At 46.2% G+C, this 20,112-nt stretch overlaps 1 protein-coding gene across 2 annotated transcripts in view; it reads left to right on the top strand.

Annotated features, from left to right (window-relative positions):
* PTPRU (protein tyrosine phosphatase receptor type U) overlaps nucleotides 1–20,112 on the top strand; it is an 849,745-nt gene that overhangs the window by 409,049 nt on the left and 420,584 nt on the right. For both annotated transcript variants that reach the window (XM_085647595.1, XM_085647594.1), the window contains exon 4: nucleotides 1,822–1,903. In XM_085647595.1, the coding sequence (XP_085503721.1) occupies nucleotides 1,822–1,903 (82 nt within the window). The remainder of the gene's footprint in view (nucleotides 1–1,821; nucleotides 1,904–20,112) is intronic.

Here is a 20,112-nt window from a genome sequence, read left to right as displayed (position 1 = left end):
AAAGAGAAGATTTCCAGCTTGTTGTTGGACGCTTTTGAAAGCCGTTGTCCATTAAGGGGTGTGAAAACACCCCAGGATATCGGCACCAGCCTGAGCAAGAGTTGTTTGTCTCTATGTAGTTCTCTGCACGAGACTCCCACCCTCCAAGGCCACGCCCCCACCTCACAAGGTGAGATTTTTTTTCAATTGACAGGTCTTTGACACACCGCCCTGGTCACTTACCAGTGCTCCTTTCTCCCTGGCACCAATTTGTGTCTGTACTTTGGTAGGTTCCAAAGGCGGAGTTCTACCATCACTCTTCACTTTCACCATGGTCTCTACCGCTCTCCTCTGCTGTTTCATCTGTGAAATGAGGGGATTCTGTTTTGGTTTGATGTTTCCTTGAGGATATCTCCCGGCAGGTGCAAAATGGATTGTGAACCAGTGCGTACCTTACCTGTTCACACATTGCACCTCTGAGGCTGAAGTATGTTGTGTGCATCACACCTTGAAAGATATATTGGCATAGATATTTCTTGTGGCGCATGGTGCTTTATGGGGGTTTATCCTATGACAATCCTAAGGTTTACATCGCCTTTTTACAGAACTCAGTTCTTTCTTTGGAATCCCATGCCCTGCTCATGGAGTCAACGAAAGCTGCAATGATATAGGATTTGCAGATTTGTTTTAGCTGTGGCTGTGATGACGTCTCCAAATACTACAAAGACGGGATTATTTGTAGTACAGCATTACTGTGGGGCTTGGACCCGTGCAGTAATGGTGAGCGTGCTATAGAATATTTGTTTTTGCAAGCTACCTCTTAGGCCTTGTGAAACTGTCAGAGCTGATGAGATTTTAGTTAAGAAAAGCTAACTGTGCTTCCCCAGGTAGCCAATCTAGCCCTTCCAGGCTCGCATTTGTCTTCTGGCAGTTGATGAGTACGCGTCTTAAAGTGCATCCATTTTGACTTATGTTTGTTGGATGGTGTACATTTATGTGTACTTTGGTGGACAGAATTTAAGATTGTTTTTGGCTCGTGAAGGGGGCATGGGCCTCCAGAGTCCTGACTCCACTGGGGCTGAGACCTACATTTGACCTCTCTGGGGTTACAGGCATACCCCTAGTCCCTTTAGGACAAAGGCATATACCTTAATCACTGTACGTCTGACCCTCTGAGGCCAAGGCCTAATTTTTATTTACCATGTCCTTTCATTTGCTGTCTAACTGCTACCATTCCTAGATTTTGCTTTATTGGTCTTGAACTTCCAGGGGTGACGTGACCTGCTTATAAATCTGGACATTTTCTCAGTAGCCAGAACATTCAAGGTAAACAGGACCACATCATTTAATCACAAAGTAGATATCTCCGACATGTGACTAACTTAATGCAATGACTATTGGACATAACAAGTGCCGCCATGTTGGGCTGTTAACCCATTTCCCCATAGACTCATCTGACTCTTGCACAACATACATTTCTGTCCTAGTTGGCTGCCATATTGGAAATCTTATCATCTCTACTGGCTGTTCTTAGTAACTGCAATACCCACGCCAGTTATGCAAAACAAACATTGCACACCAGGCGCCCTTCTCCAGTTCCAATCTGATCATTTCCACACACATTATAGAATGTCACACGCTTGTGGGGGGTATCTATCGGTACCCAGCGAATCTTGCTGTGGGAAGATGGATTTTGTAGGACATGGTAGTTGTTAGATAACATTAGCGTGCTGCTGAATATTTTGTACCATCTTCATGGTTGCATTACAACAGACTATGTTGACAAAGATTAGAAGTAATATTAAATTTGATGTCCAACTTTGTTTCCAACCTCCTACCCAGGTGCTTTTTGAAGCCATGGTATCCAGCAGTCGGAAAGGCTATTTTGGGCTTGATGACATCTTGCTTTTGAACTACCCCTGTTGTAAGTATTGTACACGTTTTTAATATGTGTGTTACATTCTTCAATTCTTTCTGCTCACAAGAGTTTATTTCTAACTTTTTTGTGTGAAAACAATGCACTGTTACTATCTGTGTAGTACCTGCTCTGTTTTAAGTGATGCGTCTGAGGAATGTACTTGGGTCCTGGGGCTGTATATGGCTACTGGGCAAAATACTGTTGTTCACCACTGTCCTACAAGGGCCATCGACACTACTGCACTCCTACTGAATGACCACTTTCCTCCCTTTGCGCACTTTACTCTTAATGGGTAGCCAGGCCGAGCAGCCAAGGCTTACTCTATGAAGTGGTAATGGATTCGAACTTCTAGTAAAGCGTGGCTCACTAAATAACACCCAATACATTTAAGCTAAAGCTTCAAAGTAGAAAAAGGGGTTTAATTTACAGTTAAGTAAACCGAGCAGTTAAAATTAGGACAGATCACCGTAGAGGTAAGTAGATGAGTTAACTTTCCCATGACAACAGTTTGGGGAGGGAGTGGTGCAGTTTTGTAGATGGCAGTTCTCTCTCTTACTTTCCCTTGGTAAAGAAGTTGGCACAGCAGATGGCAAAGGAAGAGCGCTTTTACTTGTGAGCAAGAAGATTTGAAAAATATGAGAAAAACAGAACAAAATGAGTCTGAAAAATGTTGCAGTTTGTCATTCGGACTAATGCTTCCAAAGCCTTGAGGCTGTTTAAAAAAAAAAAGAGTTAATATATACGTTGGTTATTAGAGCTTTAGTTAAATATAGGATGTATGTTGGGCTGATCACCAGAGCTGATGGTGCTAGCTGTCTTTATCTTGAGAAATATCCAACCTGTGTCATGTACAGTTGACCCCTGTCTGAGAGACCACCAAGATACCAGGTGCAGTGATCTCCAGAGCTCAAAGCTGATGGTAACATAATACAACATGTGTATTTGTAAAGCACACGTTCACTCCGAAGGGTATCTTGGCGCTGAATAACAGATGTTTATTGTTACCCAATTCAATGGTACTCATTTTATCGACTTTAGAAGGATTAAAGCCTGGGTGGACCTACCGGGATTTGAACGTGTGACCATGAGGTCAAACACAGGTCCCTCACTGGATGCATTAGTCCACTTAGCCACCAGACCCAAGGAAAAGGAGTGAACTTTGGGCACCCTGGCATTTCCCCAGTAGGCTGCAAGCTAGGTGGCTGCTTGCAGGGCCAGCGCTGAAAGTGCTTAGCTAATATATTTGAAAAAAAATGTGCTTTAACGTGCACCACCTGGACCTATTTTTAGTAAATGTTTTTGTGGGAGGACACCTTTTACACACAGTCTACAGAGATAGGCTTACTAGTTATATTCGCACACACAATCCACTGTGGCGCTGATTTAAACATTTTTTCCAGGTTGATCTTTGTTTCCAGTCCGAGGTAGGCGAAGGGGCAGCCTCAGAGGGTTCCCTCTGCTTGCCCTCAAGGGACTGCTATCTCTTGACCACTCCAAGGTGGTTGTCTGGCTGGTAGTGACATTTTGTGTGTTTAGGAGCACAGCCTTCCTTCTTTGCTGTACTCCATTGGAAAGGTATACTGACGCCTGACAAAAAATATATGCAACCCTCATAATGAAGACATGGTGTCCCCAACCTAGGTGCAGGGAGAAGTGTGTGCATTAAACGCATGTGGTCTTTGGAAGACTCTGTATGCTTTCAAGTTCCAGTATGGCGTCTGGATGGCTGCTGCTGTGGGCATGGCCATCTACAATCACTCTCATTGCCCTCTGTATTATCTAGCTGCCCTTGCTTCTGGTGTGAGATGGGGTGTGCAGGAAACTTATGGGCTTACTAGCCCTATCCATATTCCGCAATAAGAAGCGCACAAAAATATTGCTTTTCATTAACAATCCCTCATCGTTTTCCATATATGGGCTTTTTCTTTGAATGTCTGTGTTGGGGCTGAAATCCACTTCCTGATGTTTTCCGGGTCTGGTCCATCAGCTCCCCAGGGGAAACATTCTGTGAATGCCTTCACACCGCACAATATCTCAGCGCCTAAACTTTGAATGTAGTTTCAAACCTGGCTGGTGCTCGTCTCAGGTACTTTCCCATCAAACACACAAAAGATGATGGGAGGATTGTTTGCAATTGGTCTAACCACTGGCAATCGTTTGGGGTAGAATTCCAACCCATTATTCTTTTGCCCACCGTACCACCTCAGTTTAGACCCAGTTTAGTTGCAGAATGAAATCTGTCTTGGGTTGCTTGGGTTGTGATGTTTACATCAACATAGCACCGTCAGCCAGAAGGCACATGCAACCTCACTGTTGGATGCCGGGTTGGATTGAGCAGTGCTTAATTGTTTGGAGGAGTACTCTGGGTCTATGTGAAGCTTCCTGAATCTGTTTCTTAGAAAGTAGTTGTTTTTTCCCTACAGTATTTTTTGTTCTATTTTCACCACCTGTAGAGCTTCAGGAGTTTGCATCTAGCGCTAGATCTTTGCAAGTTCTCTGCTGTTTTTTTGTTTTAATTGTAGCTCTTTGGTATACCAAGAAGCGGAGTGTTTTTCTTTTTTTGATTTTAGAGATGGGGTCTAATTTGTTGATGGTGTTTACAGATGATGAATTGCAGAGGTTGGTGATATTTTAAGTTGATAGTGCCATGTTATCATATTGTGCCAAGGATTTTAAATATTCTGAGAGTTGCAGAATAAAGATGTTGTTTAAAGGTCTTCTCCAAAGATTTACTGGCTTAGGTTGACCACTTTTAAAGATCTGAATGTATGTCTTGTAAAATGGGACTGCACAATGGTCCATCCAGTCGAGGAGCAAGGGTTTAATAGAGGCAATCCGGGCGAAGGGGATGGGGGAGGGTGTGTGTGTGTCTTTAGTTGAATCATAGGAAGTGGTGGGGATGATCAGGTCTTTGAAGAGCTTGAGGAAGGTGAGACGGTGTCCTGGAGACGTCAGATGATGTGCAAACCTTAGGTTTTCTTGCGTGACAGGTTGACTGTTCCTAGCATGAGTGCAAAAGAGTTGTACGATGGAAATCTGTGTGTGTTCATTTCAGACTGATTTATGTATGGCTACAATGCACCCTCATGCTCTGTGTGTCCTGTCTTGGTGCACAGTATTTTAGACATTAGGGACTAGTGTGTCAAATGAGACCGGTGGGAATGTGGAAAACCAGGTCTCTGTGTTAAAAATCAAGTTTGTTTGAGAGTTATTATGAGGTCAGAGATCAAAGGTGGATGTGTTGAGCAGACTTAATTCATAAGTGGGAATGTAATGTTAATGTTTAGGGTTGCAGTGTTTTGTTGCTATGGCTACGTTTTTATTTGAATTGGATTTCTTTTTAGGAGAGCATTGAATGGATTATGAGTCTGTGTTTTTGTGTTCGTAAGAATGAGGATGGGGTTTCCTAAGAGTTTGGATAGGCACATAGTTACAATATGGCTACTCTGCGGTATGAGCGAATACGGTGGAAGGAAGAGAATCAAAGAGTCAAAGTAAAGGTGTTCCATCTTAAGTCAATTTACAGCTACAGAGGAATTGAAGGGAAATAAAAAAATCTTCAGTTTCACAAATCTGCTTCAGAGTCATATCTTTTTATGGACTATTGGATCATTAATAACTGGTGTGATTATCTGCGTTCATATTTACTAAGGACCTAATGTGGTCAAGCGCCTCGACACCCTCACGGGTGAGTAGCCGTGCTATACAAACTCCTGATTGTTTGATTAATTGTGGATACTACTGCCAATTCCAGCAAAGAGCATAATACACTCCCAGACAGTAATTGTATTATCAGACAATATGGCAAGTAGTTCAATTCCTCTGCCGTCCTCCAATCCCAAACACTGTGTTTAATGCCTGCCTCCCTCCCCTGCTTATGCTTCAAAGATCAGACTACTAATCCATTTATAGAACTGCAAATACCATCAGCACTAGCATAATCCCATGTATGATCACACAAAGCCAAGCTGAGGGCGGCGCAGGGTGGATCCGCAGGACATATGGAGCCTGTGGATTTTCATGGCGGACTCAATCACTCCGTCTTCAATTAAACTCACGGCCCGTAATATCCATAGGGCCACCGCTGTCCCATCTGGCCACCTATAATGTGGAGGGCGTCGGTGGATGGTCAGCGGTTTAGAAGCGATCTCCCCGGTAGGTTTGAGTGACTTCTTTTTCAGTACATGTTAGAAGAAGAAAATTCGAGATGAATCCGCCTTTTTTGGATCTTCTTGTGCCTGCCATAGGCTGTGCTTTCCGTATTGGAACTGTAGACAAAAAAGGCTATACCAAGGGTACCTAGGAATAAAAGAGGGGGGCAGATGTATCATTCTTTCACGCAGCGCAATGCAGCAACCCACCCTGCTGTGTTGGGCTAAGGGAAAGGGCATGAATGCACCATATTTACCATTCTATAGAACATTCCTGTCCTATCCTAGCATTGGTGCACGCTTGGCTACGTGTCATTTTGCAAAGGTGCCCGAGTTGTAGGCAGGATTGTTTTTGTGCAGGAAGGAACACCTTCCTGCACAAAACAATCCTCAAAGGCATTTTCCTCTTTTTAAGTGTTCTGCAAAATGCAGCTCACATAGAGGCTCAACCAGGAGAAATAAAGATATGTTCGAGGCATATGAGCTGCAGATTATACACTGTGCATAGCTCGCCATCTGGTGTTGGGCCCGGATGTTTGCAGTTTGTTTTTCCTCTTGGAAAGTCTTTGGAAGTCACGAGTTCGGTGACTCCTCCCTTGGTTCATATTGCGCATGGGCTTCGGCTCCATCCTCAGATTGTTTTTTTCTGCCATCGGGCTCGGATGTAATACTTCGCGCTCCGGTTCCGAACTTTCCAGTTCACCGATCGACGCAAAATCCTCGCTCATCGAGATCCTTCAGATAATAAATCATCTTTATCACCTTCTCTTCGGCACTTCTTCGATTCCGGTCGTCGACGGCGGCCTTCGGGCCTATTCCGGCTCCGGTCTCGGCTGATGGAAAGAACTCCTTTCAAAAAGTGCCCTCGATGTGGGTCCAAGTTTCCCCACACCGATCTCCACGAGGTGTGCAACCTCTGCCTCTCCCCTGAACACGAGGCTCGAGACTGTCCCGCCTGCAAGTCTTTTCGCTCCAAAAAGACCATTCGAGATCGACGGGCTAGACGCAACATGGCGCACTCCTCGACCTCCGCTCCAGTCGACATCTTCGGGGACGAGGTCGAAGCTCCGGGACAGCAGAACATCGAACAGGAGGACGACGACCTCGTCAGTGCTTCCGAGGCCGACGACTCAGATGTGGAGGACATCACCCCGGCGCAGAGGGTCGTGAGTACAATACCCCCTCCCACACCCACGCCGACACCCAAAAAGGCTTCGGTCACACCTTCGCCTTCGGGTCTAGGCAAGACCAAGGACACTGCTTCTCACACCCCGCCTTCGGGCCCGGTAAAGAAACCTATTAAGCCTTCCGGCAGCTCGGGCTCGAGCCAGCCTACCATCGGTACCGAAAAACACCCTTCGGCACCGAAGAAAAGATCGGCCTCCATCTCCACACCGAACCCAGTACCAAAGCCTACGGTGCCGAAACCTACCCTGCCGGTGCCGACCAAATATCACAAGGCCCTCGGCTCCGACACTCCCGTGCTGAAGCCTTCTTCAGCACCGACCAAAAAATCAGAGGTCCCAAAGAAGCACGGCTTGGACAAGCCTAAAAAGCCGTCAGCCCCGAAAAGTTCGGCGCCGACCGAACAACCAGTGTCGCAAGAACTTTTTACACCGGATCCTCTCCAAAAGACACTCACCAAGGATCCAAAAACTGGACATTTGACATTGTCTACAAAAAAGAGACACTTGGATAAACCAGCTCCACCTCCACCTCCAAAGAGGAAAGACACTGCTACCTCCCCTTTCACAGTGCCTTCCCCTCCTCCTCCACCTCCTCCACCCTCCCCACCTCCACCCTCTCCACCCCCGCCTCACGGTTCCCCAACCTTGTCTCCTGTCCCAGACGACTTAGGAGACCCATTTTATGATCCAGCAGATGTGCCACAGGATCCCACCCCTACTGGATCTCCAGACCCATGGGACGACTATAATAATCCGGACATCCCAGATGTCCCACAGGATGACCTTTACCCATCTAGGCCATCCCCACCTGAAGATTCCTTGGGTTTTCAGCACCTATTACAGAGGGCGGCACACTACCACGGGGTGGAGTTACACACTGACCCAGTAGAGGAGGATTTCCTCCTAGACACCTTTGAAGACGCACATAGGTCTACTGCCATCCTACCTATGTTAAAAGGGGTAATTAAGCATGCACCGGAAGTCTTTAAAGACCCAGTCAGGGCCAGGGTCCTAAACCCCCATATAGAGAAGAAATACAAAGCCGTTCCCACAGACCCTTCATATATTAAAGGCCCTGCACCATTGGATTCCCTAGTGGTATCCACAGCTAGGAAACGCTCCAATTCTCAGGCGTCAGGCGAAGCACCACCACCTGACAAAGAGTCCAAGCTCCTAGACGCGTCAGGGAAGCGCACTGCGTCGCAAGCCGCCAACATATGGCGTATCGCCAACACGCAAGCGCTATTGGCCAGATACGACAGGGCACATTACGATGAGTTAGAAACCATCATGCACCATCTCCCTGAAAAATATAAGAACGAGGGCCAATGAATTGATCCAAGAGGGAAAAATAATAACTAATACCTCTATTCGCTGTGCCCTAGATGCAGCAGATACAGCCTCCAGGGCCATAAACACCAGTGTCCTTCTACGTCGTCATGCCTGCTCAGAGTTTCAGGTTTTAAACCGGAGGTACAAGCCTCTATATTAAATCACCCATTCGACCAAGATCATCTGATTGGCCCAAAAGTTGATGAAGCCCTCGAAAAGATGAAAAAAGATACTGACACGGCGAAATCCATGGGAGCCCTACAGTCACACACTCCTAGGCGCTCTTTTCGCCGCTCTTCCTTTCGAGGCACGGGCTGAGGCTACTCCTCGGATAGTGCATCCACGTCCTACAAATCCTCTCCTCAATCTACCTTCACAAAGGGTTATCAAAGAGGCGGATACAGAGGCAATAATAATAAGGGCAGAGGCAAAACAAATACCGCCCGCTCTGCCACACCTACTACCCAATGACTTTCCCCCGCTCCCTCCAGACCATTCCACTCCGGTCGGGGGCAGAATACAACATTTCCTTCACGTCTGGGAGACAATCACCTCAGACAAATGGGTGACGCAAATTATTCAGTCAGGGTACTGCTTAGAACTAACATCTGCCCCCCCAAACATTCCACCCAGGCACCGCCCTATGTCTCAAGAACATACTGCACTGCTAAAACAGGAGGTGACCTCCCTCCTGCAAAAAGGAGCCATACAGCAGGTCCCCATAAATCAGCAAAATTTAGGGGTCTACTCCCTGTACTTTCTAATTCCAAAGACAGACGAGACTCTACAACCTATCCTAGATCTCAGACCTCTAAACTCTTACATACACTCAGACCATTTTCACATGGTAACCCTTCAACAGGTTCTCCCACTTCTCTCCCAGAACGATTTTCTCACCACTCTGGACTTGAAAGACGCATACTTTCATATTCCAGTACACCGGTCTCACAGAAAATACCTCAGATTTGTGGTGGACGGGCAACACTACCAGTCCAAGGTGCTCCTGTTCGGGGTAACAACAGCACCAAGGGTCTTCTCCAAGTGCCTAGCAGTAGTGGCTGCACACCTCAGAAGACAGCACATTCATGTCTTCCCGTATCTGGACGATTGGCTAATAAAAGCCACGTCCTACGAACAATGTGTGCATCATAACGCCGCTACAGTCCAACTACTCCACCGGCTAGGGTTCACGGTGAACCATCAAACATCCCACCTGGTACCATCACACACAAAACAATACCTCGGTGCCACCATAGACACCTCAAAAGCCATAGCCTATCCCAATCCTGCCAGGATTGCAAAGATACAGGCTCTGCGCCAAAAATTCATATCCCAACACTCTCTCCCGGCAAGAGTGTTTATGCAACTGATAGGGATGATGGCCTCTTGCATCTTCATAGTGCCTCATGCAAGACTCCAGATGCGTCCACTCCAAGAGTGCTTAGCGCGCCAGTGGAACCAGGCCCAGGGACAACTGGCAGATCTGGTGTTGGTAGACGGTCGCACCCATCGCTCTCTGCAGTGGTGGAACACCACAAACCTTTCCAGAGGTCGGCCGTTTCTGGACCAGGTCCCACAGATAATCCTTACAACAGACGCCTCGCTCTCCGGCTGGGGAGCTCATATGTTACATCTCACAGCACAGGGCACATGGACGCCACAACAAAAGTTACTCCACATCAACCATCTGGAGTTACTAGCAATCTTCCTCGCCCTAAAATCCTTCCAGATGCAGATTTCAGGCAAGGCAGTCCTCATTCGCACAGACAACATGACTGCCATGTACTACATTCAAAAGCAAGGGGGCACACACTCTCCACAGCTCTCTCAGCTAGCACAGAGCATGTGGAGATGGGCAATTCCACAAAACATCTTTCTCCTGGCCCAACACGTCCCAGGAGTCCAAAACACCGTGGCAGATCTGCTCAGCAGACAGTCGCAGCAGATCCACGAGTGGGAACTTCACCCACAAGTTCTTCACCCGTTCTTTCAGAAGTGGGGGCATCCACACATAGATCTATTCGCCACCCACGAAAACAAAAAATGCCCAAGCTTCGCCGCCAGATATCCACACCCATTGTCCAAAGGCAATGCGATATGGATGAACTGGTCAAACAAATTTGCATACGCTTTTCCACCTCTCCCACTAATTCCATTAGTGGTGCGAAAGCTACAACAGCATTCCCTAACACTGATCCTAGTAGCTCCAACATGGGCCAGACAACCATGGTACACCACGCTGCTGGAACTCTCAGTACTACGACACCAAAAGCTACACCTCTCACCATGCCTCCTAACCCAGAACCATGGAGAGATCAGGCACCCGGACCCAGCTCAGCTCAACCTTGCGATCTGGCTCCTGAGGTCCTAGAATTTGGATACCTTAACCTTCCCCCTGATTGCATGAACATTATCAGGGAAGCTAGACGCCATACAACTAGGGGATGCTATGCGGCAAAGTGGAAAAGATTTGTTGTTTACTGCCACAACAACACAATCAATCCTTTAAATGTGTCCATAAAGCACATCATATGTTATTTACTCCACCTACAAAGGTGTAACCTAGCATATACTTCCATTAGGTTACATCTCGCTGCCATTGCTGCTTACTTACAGAACAGGCAGCACCTATCACTCTTCAGAGTGCCTGCCATCAAAGCCTTTATGGAAGGCCTCAAAAGAGTAATTCCACCCAGAGTGCCACCCTCACCGGTCTGGAATTTGAATATAGTTCTTACACGGTTAATGGGACCCCCTTTCGAACCATTACATAAATGTGAGCTACAGTTCCTCACCTGGAAAACAGCTTTTCTAGTGGCCATCATTTCCCTCAGAAGGGTTAGTGAAATACAAGCACTCACTATACAGGAACCTTTTCTCCAAATGCATCAGAACAAGGTTGTACTCCGTACCAACCCAAAGTTTCTACCCAAAGTCATTTCTCCATTCCATTTAAACCAGTCGGTAGAATTACCAGTCTTTTTCTCACAACTTTACTACATCCAACGCACACAACCTTTCAGGAAAACCAAACAGCTATTTGTCTCCTTCTCTCCACCACATAAGGGCAACCCTATTTCTAAATCAGGGATAGCTAGGTGGATTGTAAAATGCATACAGATTTGCTACCACAAAGCAAAACGAACGCTATTGGTTCCCCCTAAAGCCCACTCTACAAGAAAGATAGGGGCTTCTATGGCTTTTCTAGGAAACATACCACTAGATGACATATGCAAGGCAGCCACATGGTCAACACCGCACACTTTCACAAAACATTACTGTGTAGATGTGCAAACCAAGCAACAAGCTAGTGTGGGCCAAGTTGTACTCAAAACACTGTTCCAAACTACTGCAACGGATGCCGGTGGTCGCCGCTAGGGTTGGGTACTGCTATATAATCTATGCACAGTGTATAATCTGCAGCTCATATGCCTCGAACGGAATATGCTACTTACCAGTATGCATCTATTCTTGGCATGTAGAGCTGCAGATCTATACACGCCCACCCGCCTCCCCGGCTACCTGTATCCGTTCCAGTCTTATCTTATTTAGATACAACACACATGGGTTTCTTTACTGTTACCACTACGCTCCATCTTTCCCTGCTGGCGAAAAACAATCTGAGGATGGAGCCGAAGCCCATGCGCAATACGAACCAAGGGAGGAGTCACCGAACTCGTGACTACCAAAGACTTTCCAAGAGGAAAAACAAACTGCAAACATCCGGGCCCAACACCCGATGGCGAGCTATGCACAGTGTATAGATATGCAGCTCTACATGCCAAGAACAGATGCATACTGGTAAGTAGCATATTCCTTTTCCTAGTTACACCTCTGATGGAGAGGCGTACAATTCTGATGCATTCTCAGGTCTACCAATGTTGGAACATCTGGGAATCTGTCAGAATCCACGGGTCGATGCGTAGGAACACCAACGCTCTAACCATGGAACGCCTGCCTGCCGCAGAGTAACGCAAGGCAGTGATTTGTGCTGTCTAGAATTACTTTAGGTTTATCAATCCACTCAGGGCCACACAAGGTAGCCTTGCGTGGCTTGATAAATCTCATTTAGGTTGCGTGTTGCCCTTGAACACAAAACCTTGATAAATATGCCCCTAAATTTTGGGGGTATAGCCATAGGTATTTTTAAATACTACATCTGGACCCCTGTCATTGTTCAAAAAAAGAATATTTAACAACTCCTTCTTTGGTCGAGTACACCAGAGTGGTATTATCCTACTGTGATGTGGGGGGTCACCCAGGATGAAGCATGCCATGATAAGTTGTGGTTGAGGTGAACTCTCCAATCTCTTTTTTTGAATCACAGGATGTTGAGCCGAGGTGAGGATCAAACCTGCTTTCTCAGCTTGAAAGTCGGCAGCCTTACACCCCAACCTCGCGCACAAGAACAGAAACATTTTCAAAATGTTATACAATGAAGTCTTAGTTGTTGCTTATTTATCTCATGAAATTTACAACTATAGACAAAGCCAATAGTCCTGGCTTGCTGTAGGTCTAATGTTACTTGTTGTGTTATATATCTGGATGAATGGACAGAAGCACAAAAATACCATTCGGAGAAGCACACTTTACTAAGTGCAGATTTTTAGCTTAAGTGTTTTAAGCCACGCCCTTAATTGCATTGGTCACGCCCCTATGAGAGACCCCCCCAGTTTTTTCATCCCACTTAAAGCCCTGTCTGTCGCCCTAACACTGCTGTCTGAACAGGTTTTGCCTCTGACACCAATCACCGCACTGGCTTCAGTGCGCCCGCTTGTCTCACCGACACCAAGGGACAGGTTGAAGCCATTGCTCCATTGCGTCATATGTTTAGGAGACGCGTGTGAGGCTGAAGGCCCACTAAAGGTGCAGGTTGTACGGCTTGGTGGTAGCTTGGGTAAAAGCTATGGTGACCAACTGGCATGGGTCCAAATTCAGGACGGTGAGTGTAAAAATTCAGGACAAAGGGTCAAAATTCAGGACAAAAATTCAGGACAGGAGGTCAAAATTCAGGACAAAACTTCGGGACAAAAGGTAAATTTTACAGACACATAAGAGGCGGTCGCGCAATAGTATATAATTAAGCCCATCCATATCCAAACATATTCAACCATTTGCAAACCTATCCATCATGTATCCTTCCATCCACCCTTTCACCCTATCCATCCCTCCATCCATCCTTTCACTCATCCATTCATTATCCATCCATCCACACTTTCACCCTATCCATCGGTACACTCATCAATCCACTCTTCCACCCATCCACCCATTCACTCATCCATCCAGCCTTTTAGCCTTTCCCCCATCCAGCCATCCTTTCACTTACTCATCTATCTACCCAGTCAGTCATCCTTCCACCCATTCACCCTTTCAATCATCCATCCATCCTCCCTTTCTCTCTCCATCGACCCTTTCACTTAGCCATCCTTCTTTCCACCCATCCATCTACTCATCCACTCATGAATCCATCCATTGACACCATCGGTCATCCATCCACCCTTTCACTCATCTACCCATCCTTTTGTCCATCTAACCTCCCTTTCACTCACTCATCCATCCTTACATCCACCCTTTCACTCATCAGTTCATCCATTCACCCTTTCACTTATCAATTTATCAATCATTTTACTCATCCATCCACCCATTCACTCACACATCATCCACCCTTTAACTCATCCCTCCATCCTTTCACTCATTCATCCACCCTTTTAATCATCCTTCTACCCTTCCACCCATACATCTCTTTTTACATTTTGTCTTATCCATCCTTCCACTCACTCACCCTTCCATCCTTTCTCTCATTATCCATCCATTCACCTCTCATTCATTAATTCAGCCTTTCACTAATCTATCCAGCCATCCACCCATCCCTTCACATACTCACTCACTCACCTTTTCATTTTAATTATGAACTGAGCCTTTGTCTGCAGAGTTGCAGACATAAGAGACCCATCAAGAACGTCACTCTTGCACTAGTTCCTAAAGCAAGGGGTGGGGCGGGGAAGGGTTCAACTATGCCCTTGCACATAGGCAATCTGAGTCATGAGTCATGCATGATGCACAGCGCCAGGCCATGAGGTGACTGGGACATGGCGTTGTTTCCAGGGCTTTAAGTGGGATGACAAAACTGGGGGGTTTCTCCAAAGTGGATGTTTGATGTAATTAAGGGTGCGGCTTTAAACACCTAAGCTAACAATCTGTGCTTAGTATTGTGTACCGCCTGACTGGTATTTTGCATCTTCTGTCATTGTATCCATATAACACAACAAGTAACGTTACACCTGCACAAAGCCAGAATTATTGGCTTTGTCAATGGTTGTTAGTTTCATAAAATAAAAAAGCAGCAATCATGGCTTCCTTTGATATTGAAAATGCATGAGGTCTAAAATGGCGAGACTGTCACCCTAATAGCCTTTGACCCCAGTGGAATTAAATAAACGTATCCTTTGCCATGTGCAACCATGCACACAGTGCACCATAAAGCCCCCGTCTCACCTTTTATTTTTCACGCTAACCAATATAAAAAATGATTACACAAGGGACTGGACAAACAAAGCTTTACTAACACAACGCATCGGACAAAATTCCACAACTGTATGGAAAGAATAGTGCGATCCTAAAGAAGTACAGTGCACCACAAATGGTAGAATGGCGCAAATGCTGGTAACAGAACTGGTCAATACATGGACTAATGTTCCAGGGTGCTAGATGATTTACAGAGCAACCTAAATACACCGTAAAAACCTCATCACTGCTTGACCTGGCTCCATTCTGTACTTGTAAACAGTCAAACCTGGATGGCTCAAAATCAAATATTCTAGTGGGGTGGCATACTCAAAACTTCACAATTTACTATAAGTCCTCTGCATTCAGTGAAATGTTGAGAGAGAAGAGATAATCAATAACTCTCCTTGGATTCACAAATTATGGCGAAATCAATCTTCATTCAATAGTATAATGCTTTATTCGATAGACTGAATATATTTAAAAAAAAGAAAAAAAAACAGGAATCAGCCTTGCGAACACATTTTGTTCCTTACAGAAACTTTGTCATGGTAAAAGCTATCGTCGAAGGGCCAAAAACACATATCACATGGCAGTTCCTGGACATTTGAACTAACTCTCCGCCTTACCTCTCTAATCTTCTCAAAGTACCTGGCAGCCTGAGAGGCCTCCTGAGTGAAAACAAAATTGTTCTGGAAACGCCAAGAAACAACGCCCCCCCCCCCCATCCCAGGCAGTCTTCTGTCTGACAGAATGCCCTGCCCCGGACAGAGGTTGTAGGAGGCCGGCAACATGCTTTGCAGCCCAGACTGCCCCATTGTCATTCTGTATGTGGCAATCAGCCGCATACAGAATGACAAAGGGCGGGTGGGGCTGCTCTTGTGCTCGAGAAGGAGTGCGAGGCGGCCCCATCAGGGGCTGAGGCTTCATGCAGGGAACAGTGCTGTTCCCTGCAATACCCAAAATTACGGACAAAAGGCGTCCGTAAAAAGGATCCTCACGGACAACGGACGTGAGGTCCCAATTACGGACGGTCCGTGAAATTTACGGACGGTTGGTCACCCTAGTAAAAGCCAGCATTACTTCACTGATTCTGTCCCTTAGTCCCCCAAGTTGTCGACGTGGGGTTTTGACTCCTCCCAGGGTGCTTCATTGGGACTCTTCTGCCACCACAATTCGCTCCGAGAGCCGAAGTCCTGTATGAAAGCGCCTATTTTTCACTCTAACTTAAGGGCAAACGTATTTTTATTCCAAAGAGAAAATGCTATTGAAATGCAGAACGCCTTCTGTTTCCTCTCTACGAAGCAGAAAACCGCAAACAAGATGGGATGCCGGGCCTGGCTGTCAGCTCGCCGCGATGAAGGCAAATTGAACTGGTTACTGCGGCCCCTCAGCCTGGGGTGCTGTGCCCATCGCCCCTGCTGTGATTAAAGCTAATTTGGGCAAATGGGGCCTGTGAGGTCAGCCGTGTGTAGGCCCTTCTGAGAGCTACACATCCATACCATGGAAGAGCTCTCCAAATAAATGGATGCCTCGGGGTAGAGGGGGGGTTGGGGGGGGGGGGTCTGCCCGGTGCTTATACGTCTAGTGTCTGGGAGCTATACATCCATGTAGAAGGACTGGCACAGCTAAGGTCTGCCCTAGCTTTATACAGCCACTGTATGGGAGCTATACATCCATGCAAGGGAAGTGGTCTCTTCATCGAGGACTGGCACGGCTGGCATCTGCCCTGTCTGTATTCGGCCGCTGCCTGGGAGCTATAGAGCCATGCCATGGAAGGGTTCTCTTCACAGAGGACTGGAAGAGGTAGGATCTACCCTGTCAGGGAGCTATATATCCATGCAAAAGAAGGAGTCTTTTCACATAGGACTGGCATAGCTGGGATCTTCCCTATGTATAGCTGCTGTCCAGGAGCTATGCATCCATGCAAGCGTAGAGGTCTCTTATTAACCCCTTCGGTGCTCATGACGGAACGGTTCCGTCATGAGCCACGGTTGAGCTGTGCTCATGACGGAACCGTTCCGTCATGACCACGCCCGCGCAAGATTCCGTCAGCACAGCGGCGGAATCTGCGCAGCATGGAAGGGGTTAAAGAACTGGCACACTTTCAGTGTTCACACACCCTGTGTAAGGCCAATTTCAGGGAGCCATATCCCATGTGGAGAGGGGGATTCCAGATGAAGCAGTGATACATTTGGCCTCTTTAGCTTATTTATCTTGAATATTTATATAGCGCACCTGGAACTCATCAGTATGATGGCGCTAGACATTAAAACATTTCCGAAAGCAAACCAAAAGTGTTACAACCAGATGGGGAAGCAAGCAGGACAACTTAGCAGTAAGTTCTACATCGAACAATGAAAGGTAAAGTAATTGATGACTGAATTCAAACGTTTGACGTAGGGCGTTAGAGTAGGAATTGTTGGAATATGTTGGCCTGCAATTGTTTCCAGATGGTAGTGATAGGTAGTGTAACTGGCGTGAGGAGGATGGATGAAGGGAGGTTTCTAGAATGCACTAAAATATTTCCACTGAGCAGATGAGGTTCTGAACTAGGGGCCTTTCAAGAAGAAGAGGTTTATCACTTCTTAGACCTCTTTGACCACCAGAGGTATTGAGAGGCTCAGCAAGATCAGACAGGGTGCTTCCATGCGTGGCCTTCTGGATAGCAGAAGCTTTGGAAATGAATTCGAGCCGTAAGGCACGACCAATCCAGCTCGTGAAGTAAAAGCGTTATGTGGTCAAATTTACATGCAAGCAGGGCTAAAGAGTATTGAGAAACTCCAGCCAATAATGCATTCCCAAAATCAGGTCTTGAAATGAGGAGCCAGTGGTCAAACCTTTCTAAAAGATGTAATTCCTGCCTTTGTCTGGATTTGTTTTCCTGTCTCATTCTAATTCTACCTTGTTAGGCCTTTATTATTGTTAGATCTATGAACAATTCAGTCCAGCATTTCGAAGCATGAACTTTCATAAAATTATTTAGTCTGTGCAGTATAGTGTTATACTCTTAAATTAATGCTTCACTACATACCACTGAGGACTTTAGGAAAGAATTAGGGCCTTATTACGGGTATGGCTGTCCAATCACCACCACCACTGCGGGTCCGCCTGCAGTGTTTTGAGTGTGGCGGACAGACCGCCACAGGACCTCCGCGTCCGCCGGGATCCTGGATCCCATTGCGGTCGCGCAGCTGAAAAGGCCAAGAATATGCTGGTGGTGCCACTGCCGAGCATATTCCGACTTTCATTTCCACTGCCCTTTTCATGGTGGTGAGCCCGCCATGAAAAGTGTGGTGAACATGGAAGTAAGGTGGCCCTAACAGGGCCCCCTGCCGCTTCTGGGCCTGGGAGTGCATGCAGGTGGGCACATGTTGTGCCCCCCGGAATTGCACCACCTTTCCTGCGTTGTATGGAATGCACAACATGGTGCATGCCATACCGTGCAGAACATGCTGCAGGCGCTGTATCGGCAGCGATCTGCTGTTAAGGCTCTCCCATAAGCCTCAAGCATTCGCTGCCATGAGACCGCCACAGCACCACCTGCCTGCCATGGTTTAGAGTCGTAATCCAGCGGGCAGGAGTACGGCAGGCTTGTGGTCCTTCTGTCAGCCAGGTGGTGACAGGCTGATAGGAGGACCACCAAACTCTTAATAAGGCCCTTAGTCTTTACATTTTAGGCTGTATTCCGGTATGTATTCTTTACCTTATACATTTGAGGGTTGTGCTCCAAAAGGAATGCTTTAGTCCAGTGCTTCCCAAACATTTAGAGCTACGACTAAATTTTTAGATAGATAAACTTTCCCAACCCAGCTAGCTTCAATGAACATGAAGCAGGGGCAAATATTTCATATAACCACATTTGTTTGCAAACTTGTCGACGTTGACCACACCCTTCGATATTGAATTGTGGCCAAAATATTGACTTGCCCATAAAAGTGGCAGATGTTGAACTGCACTGGATTCTGGAGCTGGAACACTTTTCCGAGTGTGGTGCTGGCCTGTGGAATTCATTCACTAAAAATCACAAACTTCTGAAATATGGCGGTGTTGATGCCAGTGATTTTAGCTAATTTGAGAAACCTCTTCTGCAGCCAAGTATGGCCTCTTATCCATGTTTTTTGTAAATGCGACCCAGTGAGCACATTCGTTGTTGATATGACTTTGTGCGGTAAAAAGACAGCTACAACAAATGCTGGAAGGTTCACCCGTAGTCTTGCTTAGAAAGACTTGCCAAGGATTGTGCCAAAACTGAACTTAGTAACATTGTTCATCGCCTTTGCACTGCTGCACAAACAGATCTAATCATTTGAAATATTACTTATGTATAGAGCAGGACCAACCAAAAATTGGCTTGTGACCCACCAGTGGGTCCCAACCCATAGTTTGGGAAATATCTTAGGCTCCCACAGAATTGTTAGTTGCGTACTTTGGAGAGCTGTATTTCCATATGAACAGTTTAGTTCATACGGTACCTGTACACTCCAAGTGGAATTATTTACTCAGTACATTTAGAGCTGTACTCCCATTTGAATGGTTCAGTCCAGACATTAGAGGGCTGCATTCCCATAGAAATGGTTTAGCCCATACATTACGGGACAAAGCTCCGATTGGAGTGCTTTAGTGCTTACCTTAGATGGCTTAGTCATAGGCATTACATCTACGCTCCTACAGAAATTGTTTGGTAATAAAGAAAACACGTATATTTACAAATCATTGTTTTGCCAGCATATCACAAGGCCACATTTCTGAGTGTTTATTGTTTAGCCACTGCATTAAAGGATCTACTCGACTGAAAAAAGTTTAGCCCAATGTTGACAAACTCTGATGCAATAAGAAAGGGGAGCCATGCCATATTTTTAGGATATCCATAAGAGATATAATTTCCATCCAAGTCCAGTTGTAGTCATGCTCCAACGTGTGTAATTAAACCCGCGAGGGAGTTTACTTTATTACACCAATATTACACAAGCTAGTAGTGGTCACTGCGCCTCCCGCACTATTGATGGCTAAATGTCTGTAGTATAGGCTTCATTTCAGC

This window comes from Triturus cristatus, chromosome 3_2 (genome assembly GCF_964204655.1).
Source record: "Triturus cristatus chromosome 3_2, aTriCri1.1, whole genome shotgun sequence".
Taxonomy (NCBI): Eukaryota; Metazoa; Chordata; class Amphibia; order Caudata; family Salamandridae; genus Triturus; species Triturus cristatus.
Note: the sequence above shows the minus strand (reverse complement) of the source record. Positions and strands in the feature narration are given on the sequence as shown.